At 39.8% G+C, this 17,497-nt stretch overlaps 1 protein-coding gene across 8 annotated transcripts in view; it reads left to right on the forward strand.

Moving 5' to 3' along the window:
- LOC135714989 (protein sickie-like) overlaps positions 1 to 17,497 on the forward strand; it is a 511,961-nt gene that overhangs the window by 361,781 nt on the left and 132,683 nt on the right. For 5 of the 8 annotated variants that reach the window (XM_065238435.1, XM_065238394.1, XM_065238411.1 and 2 more), the window contains 5 exons: positions 34 to 178; positions 321 to 668; positions 931 to 957; positions 9,412 to 9,641; positions 9,789 to 9,940. In XM_065238435.1, coding sequence (XP_065094507.1) covers positions 34 to 178; positions 321 to 668; positions 931 to 957; positions 9,412 to 9,641; positions 9,789 to 9,940 — 902 coding nt within the window. The remainder of the gene's footprint in view (positions 1 to 33; positions 179 to 320; positions 669 to 930; positions 958 to 9,411; positions 9,642 to 9,788; positions 9,941 to 17,497) is intronic. The other 3 variants (XM_065238403.1, XM_065238417.1, XM_065238425.1) reach the window with 3 other exon arrangements.

Here is a 17,497-nt window from a genome sequence, read left to right on the forward strand (position 1 = left end):
CATGACTCGATACTAATCACCTTTCCATTTCAGAAGCACAACAACACCCTCAGTATCGTAGTTTTTCGTTGACCGGACCGGGAGCGGCACAGCTGAGCCAATCGGTCAAAGAAAGGTTTGGATCTGGAACGCATAGTTTGCCAAAGCCCGGTTTAGATATGCATGTCTTCCAACATAGGTTTGTTTCCCTTGAACCAGTGCGCCGAAAGCTAATCCGAACCATTCAAACCGCTAGAGTTACTAACTGCATCTCTTGTTTCTGTCCTTTCTTTCATATTTCACCCCACTAACACACCATGTCCATCCTGAACGAAATCCAGAATATCCACCCGTGGGTCCACTAAGCTAAACGACGGTAGCCTTAGCGATACGCAAACCTACGCCGAAGTGAAGCACGACTACGGCAGCTACGCTATGTGGCTCCGCCATTCGAACACTGCCTCCAGTCGACTCTCAGAGGGCGAATCCCTCGAGAGTTTCTCCATCGGATCCGGCGGGACTGGTGGCAGTGGTGGAGGTGGTGCTGGTGGCGGTGCTGCCGGAACCGGTATGCCTGGTGCTACTCGACCAAGCAAGCTGTTGCACCATGCTCGCGGCGAAACGCAGCCAGCCATGCATCACGCGGCCACCACACACAGTCCTCGGTTGAACAGAAGCAATAGCATAAGGTAAATATCGCCGGTCGTTGTTTTCGATGTTCCTCGTCGCTTCTTCTTCCAATTTCGTTGATGGCTTTTTTCGATGTTTTTTTTTTGTACGATTCGATGTCTTTACTGTTGAAAATCTAAAATTTAAAGATTCGTTATTTGTTTGCTCGAGCTAAACTTTCGTTGCACTTCCTCGTTGTGCACAATCTGTGAACCAATAACCAACTCAGTTCGTTTTGACAAACCATTGTTTGTTTTTTTTTTATTCCACCCTACGCTCCAGCTATTTGAAAGAAAGGACCTACCCCAGGTAGATACCACTCGCATAACGAACATAACCCCAACATAGCTATTTTTGGCATGGCATGCTGTGACCAATTTGCACGCATCCTCTCCGTTCCTTCACAACCTGCTTTGATATCGACAGTAGCTTTCCTAAAATGTTCATTTATTCCAGTATCGTCATCACCTTCAACGCCGGATGGCTCGATTGACTTTGCCAGTATTAATTATGTCATAATTTTAGCGTTTGATATCCTAGCTCGAAAACCTAGTTCGGATCCAATCGAGTCCTTGTTATGAACTCATACACACACACACACATATACATTTTATGGACATCAATTTTAAGTTCCTCTCCACTCTCATCATATTGGTGAAGCGAAAGCACTGCGAATGCTTAGCAACGTTGTTGGGTCGGTTAATTTGTCGTTTATTTTGGGTAATATATTTGGCGTGACAAGCTGGCATTTAATAATAGATGTTTTTAGGAAATAGTAATCAACTTGGACGGAACGTGTGTGCTGCGTTTGCGTTCTCTGAAATTGACGTTTACAAATTGAAAACATTGGTTTCGTATGTTGATTCTTGATTTACAACGTATGAATCAGAGCTATTCTGGAACTACGTTTCAAATTTGGGCATGTCAATTCAAACCAGTATTGAATTTTGTTTGTGGCAAAGTGTTATATTTGGTACCATCTGCAACATAATAATTTCAATTTGTAACTTGTCAATAACTTATCGAATTCCTGACAGTTACAAAACTATGTACCACAAAAGCCTTTATAATACAACTCAGAATCAAAATCTTCGAAAGTTTCACGTTGTTTTTTATTTTGCATGTAGATTATATGCCTGGATTGCAATGTTTTGCCAACCCATCGCTAGAGGAATATACACGGAAACAAATCCGATTCCATTTTCATAAATAAAAAATCATGAAATGTAAAAATTTGCCATCTTATGGAATCATAACAATGATTCATGATTTCGACATGGAAATTCATGGTTTCATAATGCAGTGGAATCAAGACCGCTACAAGCGTTACACGTACTTGGAAAACCGTGTTCATAAACCGCACTACATAGGTACCCGCATAAACAATACCCATAAGAAGCGCCTAACCACCAATTCGGGATTTCATCCCAACTTTATGTGGGATAGTCGTACCATCTATGATATCGTTAGAGTATGGTACCCGTTTACTAGGGTATGTCTTATACGCCTTTTGTCTTTTATCTTATACAAGTACTGATAGTCTAGTGGTCAAAGAATGAGTTTAATGATCTCAAGGATCTAGGTTTGAATCCAGTGCTTTATTTTATTCTTTTTACACTTTTTTGGTTAAAAGTTAAACCCATGAATTTAGATCATGATTTCAACTCGGATGATTCATGATTTTGGGAATGTTTACTGCGTTACGCAAAAGTTGCTCATGATATCATGAATATTATTCATGGTGTATTTTCATAAAATACGCTTTGTTCATGAAATCATGAGTCATTTTTCTCAATTTCGGAGATCGGATTTTTTTCCCGTGTACGGCTTTGGAAACAAGGTGTAATAAAGTGACATTATAATCGATGGAACGGTAAAATGGTAAATTATGAGTTGTGACAGCATGAACCCGACGATGTACATTGACAATTTATCTCTATAAAAAGAGTCAAATAATGTATCAAAACAAATGGCATAAACATCAAACGTAAGTGTGGATGTCTTCCATCCTCTGTACAAGTTTCTCGTAACAAATGTAATGGCAGTTGTAGCGCTCCAGCAAATTTTTCCAGATTAAATATTTTCGTAAAAACTCCGGTGACAAGTCCTTTCTCGTATAAATTTAAATAGCTTCATTTCACATACCTTAACGTAGGACACACATCCGGGTGTAAAGGGAACGATTCAAATTGGTGCGGTCAATACGGTGATGTAAAGCATGTAGTTCGGGAGAAACTTCCTGCTGCCTTGGGCCTCAATATGCACACTGGTGTGTGGGGTCTGGATGTAAAAAAAGAGATTCCTAACTCGCTGCATTTCCTGAATTGAAGGGGGAACATATTCTGCCAGCGGAACAAAAATGTGTGTTTCCTTTTTAAGACAGACTACAAATTCGGGATAGTGGACTATACCGAGATGTAGCGGATAAAGGACAAAGAGGAGACCAAGCGGCTGAAGGAAAAAAACAATTGGAAGAAGCAAATGAGTTGAGGGTACGAATGACAGCGGAATCTTAACTTGAGTCGCCTCCAAAGATTAAGAAGAACTCGTAAACTATGTCCTTCTTAATATTTTAAAGCAATCATCAATCTCGACGAGCCAAAAAACGTTCATGAGGTTAGGCGTCTAATGGGAATCGTGGCGTTCTATTCGCGATTCATCCAACATATGGCCTCGATAATGGCTCCAATATATGCACTCACTCGCACGAAGGGAAGCCGAGGAAAATTTCTGTGGACCGAAGACTTTCGAGCAGCTTGGAAAAGGAGATATAGCTCTAACGCACTTCGATCAACAGTTACCTTCTATAATCCAAACTGACGCTTCGGATGTTGGAGTGGGAGCTGTGTTACTGCAGAGGCAACCGGATGGGTATGAACGACCTTGTTACTTCGTTTCCCGTGCGCTAACCGATACAGAAAAAGGTTACAGCGTGATAGATAAGGAAGCATTGGTTGTAGTATTATGCACTGAAGAAATTTTACCCTTACGTTTATGGTACAAAAGTCACTATAAGGACAGATCATCGGCCCCTGTTAGAAATGCTGGGTGAAAATAAGGAAAAACCAGTATTTTCTAGTCGGCGTTTGCAACGATGGGCACTTTCCATGGCAGCTTTTGATTACACGTTGGAGTACATCAGAGGAGATCACAATAATCACTTGGCGGTTCATCTTTCGAGGAATCCGGATCTAAAACATAACTTGGAGATCAAAGACGAGGAAGAAGTAGCAAGTGTGCATTATGTTGCTTGAGCAAGTGTCAACGTTGTCTCCGCTGATGAGTTGAAGGAAGCAACTGAAAATGACGAGGTATTACGAAAGGTTCGGCAGTATATTTTCAACGTGTGGCCAAGAAAACTATTGTCTGGAGGAGAGCTTCAGAGGTACTTCGCAGTCCGGGAGAAGTTGAGTTGCAGTGATGGATTGATATTGCATGGTGACCGTTTGGTAGTACCTTCACTTCTTCGGAATAGAATCTTGAATGAGCTACACCAGTCTCATCAAGGTGAAGTTAAGACGAAGAGTTTTGCCCGTCAATTCGTGTCGTGGACTTCTTTAAACGCTTCTCGAAAACTGCAATTTAGGAGTTCACCGCCGAAGACATCGTCACCATGGCGTGAAACGAAACATGTATTTGAGAGGATATATCTGGATCTCGCAGGTCTAATTCGAAGGACCACAATTCACGGCATCGGAGTTCAAGAATTTCCTGTAGGTGAATGGGATACAGCACATGACTTCACCCGTAGGTCACCCTCAGTCAAACGTAGCGGCTGAAAATGCTGTGAAAACGGTAAAACTGACCCTAGAGAAAATTTTCGCTACGGAAGGTGACCTGATGGTTGAGGACGCAATTGTGAATTTATCGATGGTGTACCGCAACAGTCCTCACTGCACCACACATGAGATACCTTCACAACGAATGTTCCGGAGAGAGGTACACCTGAGACTAGACTTGGTAAAGAGGGCTACTATATCTATGCCGCCTCCGTCTGATCCTTTTTAAGACCACCACCAGCTTATAACCTTACGGAAGATAAACGTACATGGCCAATCATACCAACTCAGCGACTGAGAATAATTGACTCAGAGAATTTTCTTTCCATACGAAATTTACTCAGATTTAGAAGAAACTGCAGTTACTCATAGCTTATGAGTAACTGCAGTTTCTTCCAAATCTGAGTAAATTTAGTATGGAAAGAAAATTCTTTGAGTCAATTATTCTCAGTCGCTGAGTTGGTATGATTGGCCGTGAAGTTGAAGCAGTTTTGGTACTGGATACGCGAATACCAAATTAGAAGCTATTCGTTCGATGTACTGTGCAGAAGAGGATTGGTCGAGTTGTTTACTTGGTATTAACTGAAGAGCCAGTGTTGCCAGATTATGTTCGGGCTTATCGGTATCAAAGGTTTTAAAAAATCGGTATTTATCGGTATTTAGCTTAATTTTAATTAAGTTTACATTGTTGCGGTTTTCGCAAGCGAAAATTTTAAATTTTGGCCTAAGAATGGCCTCTCCAGAAAATTCGCAAGAAATTTCCGGGGGATACTTCAATTAGTTTCTCAAAAATCCGAGAAAGGAGAAAGAAGCTCTTCTGGAGAAAGTTTCAAGAAAGTGTTAGGAAAAGTCGAAAAAACATCCGGCGAACTTCCAGGTAAAATATGGAGAAACTTTCGGGGTACATTTAAAGCAACTTTCGGGGAAAATCGGATGACACATCCAGAAGAAGCCAGAGCGGTTTCAAAACTCACAAGCAAATTCCAGGAGTAGCGGTTTATTAGGGAAACTCAGGAAAACCTTCCAATATAAGTCGGAAAATCCTCCGGAAAAATATCATGGAGAAACTTCCAAAGAAAGACGATACATATTCCTGGGATAGTTCGATAGATACTTTCGGTAGAAGTTTAAGGGAGCTTCCTGGAGATTTTTTTTTCTTTATTAGAGAGATTTTTAGCCATAGGCTAGTTCATCTCTTAAATTCCTGGAGATAATGGAAGAAACTAATTGAGATAATTTGGAAGAAACTTCTTAAGAAAGTCGGAAGCTTCTTCCGGTGTAGCCAGAGATTTTCGGGACAGTAGAAAGACAGCGGAAATCGGTAGAATCTTCTAGGGTAAGTTAGCACAATATCCCGTAGGAAGTTGCAAAAAACTGGCGGGAGAAGATGAAAGAAGCTTACTTTTGGGTATTTTTTTCTTACCATGTACAAACTGTCAGGTCAGCAGGACGATACCTGAGACGTTGAATAGAGACACGTATAGACTGAAGCAAGAAGAACCAAACGAACCGTCAAAAGCTGAACCAAACGAGCAAAGTAAATACACATTACGGTTAGCTCAATTCACCAGAAAGGAGTGTTGTTCTCAATGCTGAAAAAAGTGCCTTATTTTCACGAAATATTTGATATCCGTTATATATTTATTTATTGTTGATTCAATTAAATATAACATTCATTAGTGATACAAAACAATTTTGAATCGGAACGTTTTATTTCGTTTTATTGCAATTGAAATGATTGCGCTACAAGCAAAACAGTAAAATATGACAAAAGTTATACTATCATGGAGCGACTGTCATTTCTTGTCTTCGCTTTATTTTTGCCGAACACTTCATTTTTATTACGTTCCGGTTGAACGTTCAAATTTTCTCAACAGCATTGCTGCACTGTATGAAAGTCATTTGAAGCCACTTGAAGAAACATGGTTGCCAGTGATATTGCCAAAAGATCCATTAAAAACCGTGCTGCTGTTTTGACAGACATTTTTTTTTTGCTCGTCTCTATCATCGTCTCTGGACGATACCACACATCAATCATTGGGCGAACCCAACAATTCATCGATTTTACCAATAAGGTCCAACCGGATTAAGGAAAGAAAAGAACGTTTGAAAGATTGTAAATGACTTGTTGCAATCTTGGAGGAGCCTATGATGTGTAATAGCATTTCTTTATATAATTAACCGGCAATTTGAATAGCTTTCGAATGAACTAAATTTCTTGTATTTCTTGCCATATGCATTTTCGAAGTAGAGTATAAGAAAACTGAATAAATGGACTAGTCTTGAATTGTAAGTTAACTGATAAACTTCTTAGTCCGTATTCTAAAAGAAACCGTTAGTTCTATGTTAGTTACCACTAAACATAGCAATTAAGTGGTTTTCGGCTCCGTGGAGTCGACGTGGAGTGACGGACATTTGAGCCTAGAAAATAAAGTATTGTTTGCATCAGAATGAAAACTAGCGGAACCGTCTGCTGATGTGAGGGAGCGATACTTCCATGAACAGTGACGAGTTGCTGAAACAAACAAGGAACTGTGGCAAACGTACCATCTGTAACCCAATACTTTGCCAAGACCTCGCAAGTTTTCATGAGTTTCAAAAAAGGCTCTTTCATTATTGTCACCGAAGTCAGCAATCAAAAGACGGGCCCCATTATCATCCTTCTGGAATTCATCGGGTAGATTATGCCTAGCGCCCATTTTGCCTAACGTCCTTTATGCCCAACGTCCATTATGCCTATCGTACATTATGCCTAACGTCCGTATGCCTAACGTCATTTACCCCAATATTACATGTCGTATTTGTTTACGTTGCATACTTTGACAATGAATGCCGTCTTTTTAATAATTAATCAATTTTAAGTGTATCCATCAAATCCCCTACGTCCCACACCCAGAAATCCTTCATTTTGCTAAAGTAAATGTATATTAAACATCATTCCCACATGCTTCTGGTTAAGCCGGGGGCCTGTTGAACACAACATGCATGGTTCAAGTCCCGATCTGGAGCGTTTTATGTTATTTTTATAATTCTAGATAGAGCTGGAATTAGGACGTAACAGCTTTTGTAAACAATGACTTCTCTAGATGATTTCTCGAAAGTAATGCTGCAATTTGTCCAATTTATGTACAGGAATTTGTTGAGAATTTTTTGATATACTTTCTAAAGTCGATGGGGTCTTACACTGATTTTTGTTTTCTGAATCTTTTTAGGAATTCAAATGTGTAATAAATTCCAATATTTTGGACAAGCCAAATGAATTATTTTAAATTTAAATTTGTATTTTTTTTTTCACTATATGTGAGTAAATTATGATCTTATATGGCTGAATACATGAAGATGTTGGCTATGGGTTCAACGAATCCAATGTTGAAGACTTTTTTAAGTGAATTGAGAACTTTTTAATATTCTGTTTCAAAAGCTTAACTCAAATATGAATCACATTCACTCATATTTTCTCATGGCTCTCCCTGGCAAATCAACATCACCGTCGATTAGGCGAAGACTTCCCCTACCCAATCAAAATGTTAGTTTGTGTAGGCGTGCCTTTTTTTTCCTTGGTTTGTTTTCCGTCGATCTTGTTTTCCGTGCTGAGCACCAATGCTACCGACGCCAGGAAGGCAGCTCCCACACCTAGACCCTACATATCGACTCATCAACTCATGAACCGGAGACCAACGGCTTTACTTCCCGTCCGAAGGAAGGCGTGATCAGAGATGTTATGCCTCAGAACATCCCGGCGGCGCCGACTGGGATGGAACCCAGGCCCAGTGTAAGACCCCATCGACTTTAGAAAGCATATCAAAAAATTCTCAACAAATTTCTGTACATAAATTGGACAAATTGCAGCATGACTTTCGAGAAGTCATCTGGAGAAGTCATTGTTTACAAAAGCTGTTACGCCCTAATTCCAGCTCTACCTAGAATTTTATAATTTTTCTCCGTGCGCAATACACTTGTGAACATCGATACACCCGAGTGAATTGTATGAAATGTACTTGTGTACAAAATTGCGCGTCAGTTCAAGCTGAACATTCACGTTGATTTTCGTACACAAGCTCATCATGGTACATGTTTTCGTGAAGACTGGCGGCAGTGGATGCCCGCATATGAGAACATAAACTTTTTCGATTAGAACTTTCAGCATAAGTCCAACAACTTATTCGTCCGATTTGGACCAAACAGGACTAAATTTCCTGTATCTCAAACAACTCAATCCGAACCCTTCCACGCTCAGATGAGTTCTCCGATTTAATAGCCCTTTCGAACGAACTCCACGAAAGACATTGAAAGTTTCATCAGAAAACGAGTGGCCCAGAAGCTGCGAGGGCAAAATTTATTCACTACCACGACCCAATTACTTGACATCTTTTGTTCCTTGGTCTGCCGATTGTCTTCCGCTGGAATCAAACGGCAAAGGTGAAAGTAAATTGGATTTGAAGAACAATCGAACGCTGAGGGGTATTATTCAAGTGCCATTGCCGACGGAAAATTGAAATGTAGGCTTTCCAGTGAAAGGTGCTATCTCTCAATTAACGATCCGTTGCTGGGACGAAATATTTTTTCCACAAAGGCATGCCTTAATTGGGTTTTCTTATCTACGAAACTACGTTTGTCATTTATAATGGAATTTTAGCCACATCCGCATGAATTTATTATCCTTCTAGAATGATGATCAAACTCAAAATATGATTTAAATTTGCATGCAACTCACCCGTACGAACCGAAAGACCTTCCTAGAAGTAAAACTTGAAAGCTGCTCATTTGCATCCTCAACGGGTCCGAGCAGTAACTCCCAGAATTTGAATAAATGTTTGCAATTCAAATGTTTATCTTTCATCTCACACCCCACATAGAATGCACCATTAGTTCATCTTAATCCCCATCGGAAGAGTTGCAAAGTTGCAACACCCTTTATGCTGATCGTTTTACTAATGTCCACCCATTTTTCACCACCACCACCACCCACGCCTATGCGTCATAGATCTACCAAGTCGGAAAAGATGTACCCTTCGATGCTGAGCCGAGGACCAGACGTGGACATTGAGCCGTACTACTGCCTGCCAGTGGGCACTGTGCCCGGTGGAAATGGAATGGTCCCCTGGAGTCAACCGACCTCACCGACACCGCCGGCACGTGGCTTTGCTGGATTGCTATCGCCCACGCACACCAATGCCTCCCACAGACTCACCTATCCGAAGAAGAACGACGAAGGTGAGTTGCTATTTCTGCATAATTTTCAGGAATCACAAACAAGTTCTTAGAATTTTGTATTTCCCCTTCAACCGGTGGGCTGCGCTGTCACTTCCTTTGGGGCATCATTAATAACTTTGCGCGATATTTTCTTTTTCTTTTCCTCAGTTCACGGAAGTCAAGCCTCGCTCCTGTCCGGAGGTTCATCGCTGTACGGTTCGACGGAGGAACGGCAAGCCACGGAGGTGCGGCGTTTGAAGCGGGAGCTCATCGACGCCCGGGATCAGGTGATGAGCCTCTCCAGCCAGCTGTCAACTAACGTGAGTACCCTTTTGCGGTTTTGTTATCTATTCATTCGCTTTTAATTTCCCTGCCTGCAGGAGAGGGTGTTTTATTCTTTGTCGTTATCTTGACCGTGAAAAACTTTTTTTGATGATGAAAATGAGAACAATTAGAATAGCAGTCGGATCTAAGTGGGCTAGGCAAACAGAAAGCACGGTATTTAGATTATTCAGCATGACATGCACACGGCAAGTTAATGCTTTGACCTTGGAATGGAAGGAAATGTTGTCTTTTAGGCTTCCATGGGGCCTTTTTCGAACTACTTGGAAAAGCGAGGACATGATTTCAGACTGCGTTATACATTAGATACTGAAATGCGGATGAGCACGCAATATCACGATTGCTGTCCTGCTGTCTGAAGTAGGCAGTTTGGGTGTTAATGTTAGTCTCAGGAAAGGGCTTTAAATTGTTAGAACAAAGCAGTAGATGAAACGGTCACAATTTTTTTTATCGTAGATCGATAGTTACTCCATGTAAATTGTTCAACGTTGGGAATCAGGTGATGTCATGCGATGCACTTTATTAGACGTATGGTAGCTTGCGTGAGCTTTTGTTTGCTTAAGTGTGCCTCTCACATTATGTGTTATTCATTAATTAAGTGTCTTACTATTGAAATCAAAGACACTTGTTTTTCATTTTCTCTATTTCTTATCATTTTCATTTAAAAGCAATTTTTTATACTTGACTTAGGATGTTCCTGAAAATTTAAAAAAAAATTATTGGTCTTTAGACTTTAACGAGAAATTTTAAATTTTAAAACTACAAGGGACAGCCCTAAGGGGTTGTACGTAATGGTGATGTAGGACTACGTGGTCTTGCATAAACAATCTTATTTGTTAACTGCAGCAGGAGCTTGTGTTTTGTGTAGGAATCGGAATTTGATCGGGGTTCTCTCTGTTTATACTCTTTAGTATGACGCGCTTACCATAGCGGCTCACGACGAGCAACTGATTCCGATCAATAGCGATGCGGCTTCTTCCTCCTTCTATGAGTGCTAATGTGGACAGCAGCTCGCTGCTTGCAGGCAGCCTTTCGTTGTGTACTGGAGAACACTACTACTCACCACGCGGTGATTGAATAAATACCGTTTGGAGAGACCGGATGGAATTCAACTTTGAAATCTTTGATAGGGAAATTGCTTTTCGCAGGCAATCAGTGATAATTTTTATTATCATAGCAACAGTTGCACATTCGTGCAATTTTCAATAGTGTCATTTTGAAAAATTATAGTCAAAATTTTAACAGATTTTTAGAAAAATTTCCTATCGATTGGCGTATCAAAATTAAAATCCATCATCTCTGGATCAAAATCAGACATGAAAGTGGCAGCAACTTACTTTGGTTTTTGAAATAGCACCCCCAATGTTGCCTTAAAGTACATGGTATGTTAGATTTAAGCATATCTAGATAGAGCTAGAATTAGGCGTAAAAGCTCTGGTAAACAATGACTTCTCTCGATGAATTTTAGGAATTCAAGGCACGCCCACGCATACCAACATTATTGTCGGGTAGGGGAAGTCTTACTCAAGTCCTGAAAAGGAACGTTTTGTCGTGATGGTTGATTAATGCTGAGATTTTAGGGTGTTAAACATAGATGATGCTGGTGAGCTGTATGTTGTTTGGAATGAGGGTGACGCGCTTGGCATAGATAGCCCACAGCGACTCACGAAGAGCTACTGATTCCGATCAATAGCGGTGTGGCTTCTTCCTCTTTCTATGGATGCTCATGTGGGCTGCAGCTCGCTGCTTGTAGGCAGGCTTTCGTTGTGTACTGGAGAATAATGTTTAACGTCACGCACCGAAAGCACTGCTGCTGCTGCTGATGTCGATGACCGGACACCACCACACACAGTGATTGGAACTGAATCCGATCAGCGCTTGAAGGCAGCCTTAATAGCTAGCTGCGGGGAGCCTTTTGTTGTGTACCATTATTTCCATATGAACTTCAAATGGTTTGTGCCAAGTCAGTTTCTTACTAAATATGTTCAAATTTTGTAAGGCTAATCAGCTAACCCGATTTGGAACCGTTTGAGTTTAAATTTTACATCAGTCTAATGCGCCATCATGCCTGGCATAGACATTGTTAAACACCGGACACAATCAACCAACTAAAAAAATCATGAGATGATTGGTCCAGATATAAATTAAAAATTAGTCAATTAATTAATTAAGGTACACAAGATTAGTCATTAGTCTTAGAATACCTTGGTTAGTCTGTAAAACATAAAGATCGGAATCCATACCTCTCATGCCAAAGTCATGAGCTCAAATCTAGCCGGGATCTGTCACGACTATACAAAAAAAAAAGATTTGAACTCCAGGTATTTTGGAAAACCAAATAATCCAAACAAATGAAATTATGAGGGTTTAACATTCTGAGTTCAATATATCTCTTTTCAAAATTTGATTTAACCCTCCGTTACTCGCGCCAACTTTTGTAACACGAGTACTCGCGCGTTGTACTTTGTACAACAGTGTGAGTTTTCCATTGCCATTTTGCAGCCGAGCTACCAATCGATATGAAGCCAACGAGTATTCCTCAAAAAACTTGTTTTTAACTAAACAAGTTAAACTTTTATCACAGTTAACCCCCAAAAAATGCGGATAATAGAGAAAATGGAAACCGCCTAAGCGGTGTCCGTACTACGTGGGATTTGACTTAATTGGTTACAACATGAAAAATCAGACCAGATAAAAAGTTACTGTCTTCGGCAAAGTTGTTCAGAAGGTCAAAGTCTTTTCGTTGGTGGAGTAGTTCAGAAAATTATCACTACGCGGCGCTAGTATATACGAGCAATTTTCGCATATACAATAGCTCGAGATCCTGAGCAGATAGAAAGATACTGTATTCGTCAAACTTTTTCAGGGGGTCAAGTATTTTTGGTGGTAGAGAGTACTTCAGAATTTTCTCACTACGCCACGCTACTATACACGTCCTGACCAGATAGAAAGTAAATGTATTCGGCAAAGTTGTTCAGGAAGTCATAAGATCTTTTCGTTGGTGGGCAGTTGTTTAGAATTTTCGCACTACTTGGTGCTAGTAAACACATGCAATTCTCGCATATACAATAGCTCGAGATCCTGAGCAGATAGAAAGTTCCTGTTCTCGACAAACTTGTTCAGGGGGTCAAGACTTTTTTGGCTGGTGGACAGTAGTCCAGAATTTTCTCACCACGTGGCGCTAGTAAACGTGTACAGTTCTCGCGTATGCTAAGCTCGGGATTCTGAACAGGTAGAACATTACTGTCTTCGAAATTGAGGTCAATGCCTATTCAATTTCGGTCAATGCCTTCATGAGGTCAATGCCTATTGCTTGGTGCACAATAGTTCAGAATTTTCGCGTTAGTACACACGCGAAATTCTCGCTTTTAAAATATCTCAAGATTCTGATCAGATAGATTTCGCTAGTGGACAGTAGTTCAAAATTTTCTCACTACGTAGCGCTAGAATACACGTGAAATTCTCACATGTGGTTAGTTTCGAGATCATGACCAGATAGAAAGTTACTGTCTTCGACAATGTTGTTCAGGAGGTCAAAGCCTTGTTGGCTGGTAAACGTTAGTATACATGTTTAAAACGTTAGTATACATGTTTACATCTCGCATATGCTATATCTCGAAATCCTGATCAGATATAAAGATACTGTCTACGACAAAGTTGTTCAGGAGGTCAAGGTATTTTGGCTGGGGAACAATAGCTCAGAATGATGACCCCCTAAACAACTTTGCCGAAGACAGCAACTTTCTAGCTCACCAAGAACTCGAACTATTGAATATGCGAGAAAAGCACGTGTATATTAGCACCGCATAGTGAGAAAATTCTGAACTATTTTCACCCAACAAAAAGATCTTGACTTCCTGAAAAACTATGCAAGAGTTTCACATGTATAGTAGAGCCGTAAAGAGAGAAAACTCTGAACTACTGTCCACCTGCGAAAAAGCCTTGACCTCCTGAACAACTATGCTGAAGAGAGTACCTTTCTCTCTGGTTGGGAACTCGAGATATTTTATATGAGAATTTCACGTGCGCCGCGTATTGTGAAAATTTTGAAGTATTGAGCACCAGAAAATAGGCTTTGATCTCATCAAAAACTTTATCCACGACAGTAACTTTCTATCTGGTCATGATCTTGAGATATATCACCTGAGATAATTTCACATGTATTTTAGCGCTACGTAGTGAGAAAATTCTGAACTACTCTCCACCAGCAAAAAGGTTATGATCTCTAGAACAACTTTGCCGGAGACAGTAACATTCTATCTGGTCAGGATCTCGATATATTCCATGTTGTAATCAATTTAGTGAAATCCCACGTAGTATGGTCACAGTTTACGCGGTTTCCATTTACATTTTCCCTATTATCCGCATTTTTAGGTGTTACTGTGATCAAAATTTAGCTTGTTTAGATCAACACATGTTTTTTGAGGAATACTCGTTGGTTTCAGATCGATTGGTAGCTCAGCAACAAAATGGCAATGGAAAAGTCATGTGTGCTGTACAAAGTACAACAGCGCGAGTAACGGAGGGTTAATGAACCACTCGGCCTAATGATATTCAGTCTAATACTATTCAACTTAATGCTCTTGGGCCTAATGCTATTTGGCGTAATGCTCTTCGCCCTAATGATATTGGAACTAACGATCCATTTTGCCTATGAACGCAGGGTGGCGACTACCTGAAAAAACTGGAATTGTCAGTGAATTCTAAATTCCCTGGAAAAATCATGGAGTTATCAGGGAATTCTCGAAACAATCAGGGAATTTTTTCTTCCCTTTGTATCGTTCGCTGACGCTGACAGTGACGAAATTTTGTGTATCCCGCTTCCCACTTGTATAGCCTTTTATTGCTGACTGGCTGCAACCGTCTATTTGGTTGATTTTTAGGAAGTCTGTGGCATTTCTGTAATGTTGTGAAAAATAGAAATTAATTTACCTATTCGTGTACAATTTCATATAATTAAATCTGAAATCAATGATGGTCGTAAAAAGATTTTCATTTTAATCGATCTGGAATCTACACAGAAAAAAATTCTGAATTTTAACTATCGCGTAAAACCTCCCTTCGTTTAATTTTGTGCTATACTTGGCATGAACAGTGAAATCGTTAAAAAGCTTGTATGCAATATTGCTGATATATGCGATATTGCGCTTAAATTTACACGAAATATCGCGCAAACTTATGCCAAATCTAGCGTTAATTTTATGTGCGCTATATCTCGCAGAAATTTACATGAATTTTTCGAACGGTGTAGGGTGCTGATTGTCCAGCTATCCTGGAACGTTAATTTCAATAGCATTTAAACATTATCATCGACTGTCTACAGCGAGCCCGTATCCTTTTTTTGCGCATGTCTTTCACAAAGCCATTGTCCTCTGGATTGGATTTATTATATAATGGTAATTGTTTTCCTTATCCTTTCTTTTTGGCATCCGCACTAAATCAGCAGCCCACTATAGTCTACTGTATGTTATCAGCTTAAGAATATCTGCATCATTGTAAACATGATGCAGTTCTTATTCATTCATGATTAAAACTAAGCAATTTTTATTACAAAATACTTAAATGTGTAGTATGGCAAAATGAGTGTGGACGGTTTAAGCATTTTCTTTATTTGTGTGTGAATTTGAGTCTTACCTATGCGCCAACGTACAAGTGAACTTGTATTCAGAATTAGCTAAATTGTCATTTATGTCATGTCAATTTTGAGTACCTGTTATAATTATGGGTTTATTACGTTTCTTTTTACTTTTACATCATGTCGACCTATTTTCGAGATACCTGGCAAAATGATTTAGAGTTTAAGACATGGGTTAAGCGAGTTGCAAGTGTGAGTTTTTTCTCAATATTATAGGTAGACAAGCTCTAAAAAGTCACACACATGAAAGGTAAAAAGCATGTGTGTTTCCATCACTGGATCAATCTTTAACTACGCATTTAAATCATCTAAAAAGAGATGTTAATAAATATGAGCCAGTTCCTAAATCTATGATCGAAAACTATCTCGGGTCTAAGAAGCAGCCATCGTCCTCTACTGATTCTTCGATAAAATTAATTTCCCATTAATAATGAAGTCAGATATCCAGAAATTATGTGTTTGAGACAAACAGTTATGTGTCATAAGTCTTTGCGTATTTCTGAGAAGGACATTATGATCATTCGTCGTATGTTTTCTGATAGCAACATCTTTAAGCACATGCAGTTGAAAAAAGACAAGATTGGTTATGTTATCATGTTTGGTATTGCTCTACAAAGCAGAGTTGATACGTGAGCTGAATAATACTAGTTTCTTGATAGTAGGGTTTGATGAGTCGCTCAATAAAATTACTTAAAAACAGCAAATAGACATCAACGTTCGGTTCTGGACCAGCAGCAGTAACATGGTGGTCACTAAATACCTGGCGTCTGATTTTCTAGGTTGATCTCGGGCGATAGACTTGCTCGAAGCATTTGAGCGAGGTATCGATAGGCTGCCACTAAAGAAGATACTGCAAGTTTCGATGAACGGCCCCAACGTTCGAAGGAACATTCATCTAAGATTTTAGAGCTGGGAAGCTATGGGTTTCATAACGTTCATGGTGCCTTCAAAAACGGTGCGCGTGGTGCCATTCATTGTAAATTATTTGTGCGGTATTTACAATCTGTTTAAACACGTCCATGCCTGAAGAACCTTATTTATCCAGAACTCTGCTAGCACAATTTTTCCCCTAAGTTTTGTGGCCATCAAGTTTTTTTTTGATAATGCAGGAATTGCTCAGCGAGGTATCGAAGTCGTCCCTGCCATCATCAATATAGTAGAAGGAATAAAAGCTGATCCACTTCTTCTGCTACCAAAACTGACATTATTTAGGTCAGTAGCTGGTGAAATCTAACCGTTACTGCAAGACTATCAAAGTAATGAATACATGGTTCCATTTCTTTACGCAGATATGTCTGGCACTTTACTTATCCTGATGGAAAGATTCATGAAGCAAAAAATTCAACAGCTGAAGCAGTTAACGGCAGCAAAAATCATTGGCTAGCGAAAAAAATCATTCGTGGTTTTTATGTAAAGAAAATGCTAGTGAAATTCGATACATCAAGGAGAAGAACATTCTACAATTCCGAGATCAATGCAGAACTTTTTTGAAGACCACAGCCACCAAACTGCTTGTCAGATCCCCGTTTACGTAATCTCTTATTAGTGCATGTTCATCGATCGATCCTACACAACTATTGCCTTGGATAAAAATGTTGCAAAGAGGCGAATGGAAAAATTTCTTAGCATCCTTACACTCCACGTTAAAGCAAGCAGTGTTTTGCAGATGTGGCAACCCGACAGTATCGTAAGGTAATCTGTCAAAGTAGAATCTTTCAAAACTACAACAGAAAACAAACTGTATTTTGACGTGATTTGCTGAAAGATGACAATATGGAGCTGCTCAGGATTGTTCAAATAGTTTGTTGTTTATCACACGGACAGGAAATTCAATCGTTGAACGAGGGTTTTCTATCAATTCAGAATGCCTATTCGAGAATATGAAGGAAGAGTCTGTTTT

Source organism: Ochlerotatus camptorhynchus, unplaced genomic scaffold (genome assembly GCF_037179485.1).
Source record: "Ochlerotatus camptorhynchus isolate MF236.1 unplaced genomic scaffold, CSIRO-AGI_Acam_v1.1 ptg000045l, whole genome shotgun sequence".
In the NCBI taxonomy this organism is placed as follows: domain Eukaryota; kingdom Metazoa; phylum Arthropoda; class Insecta; order Diptera; family Culicidae; genus Ochlerotatus; species Ochlerotatus camptorhynchus.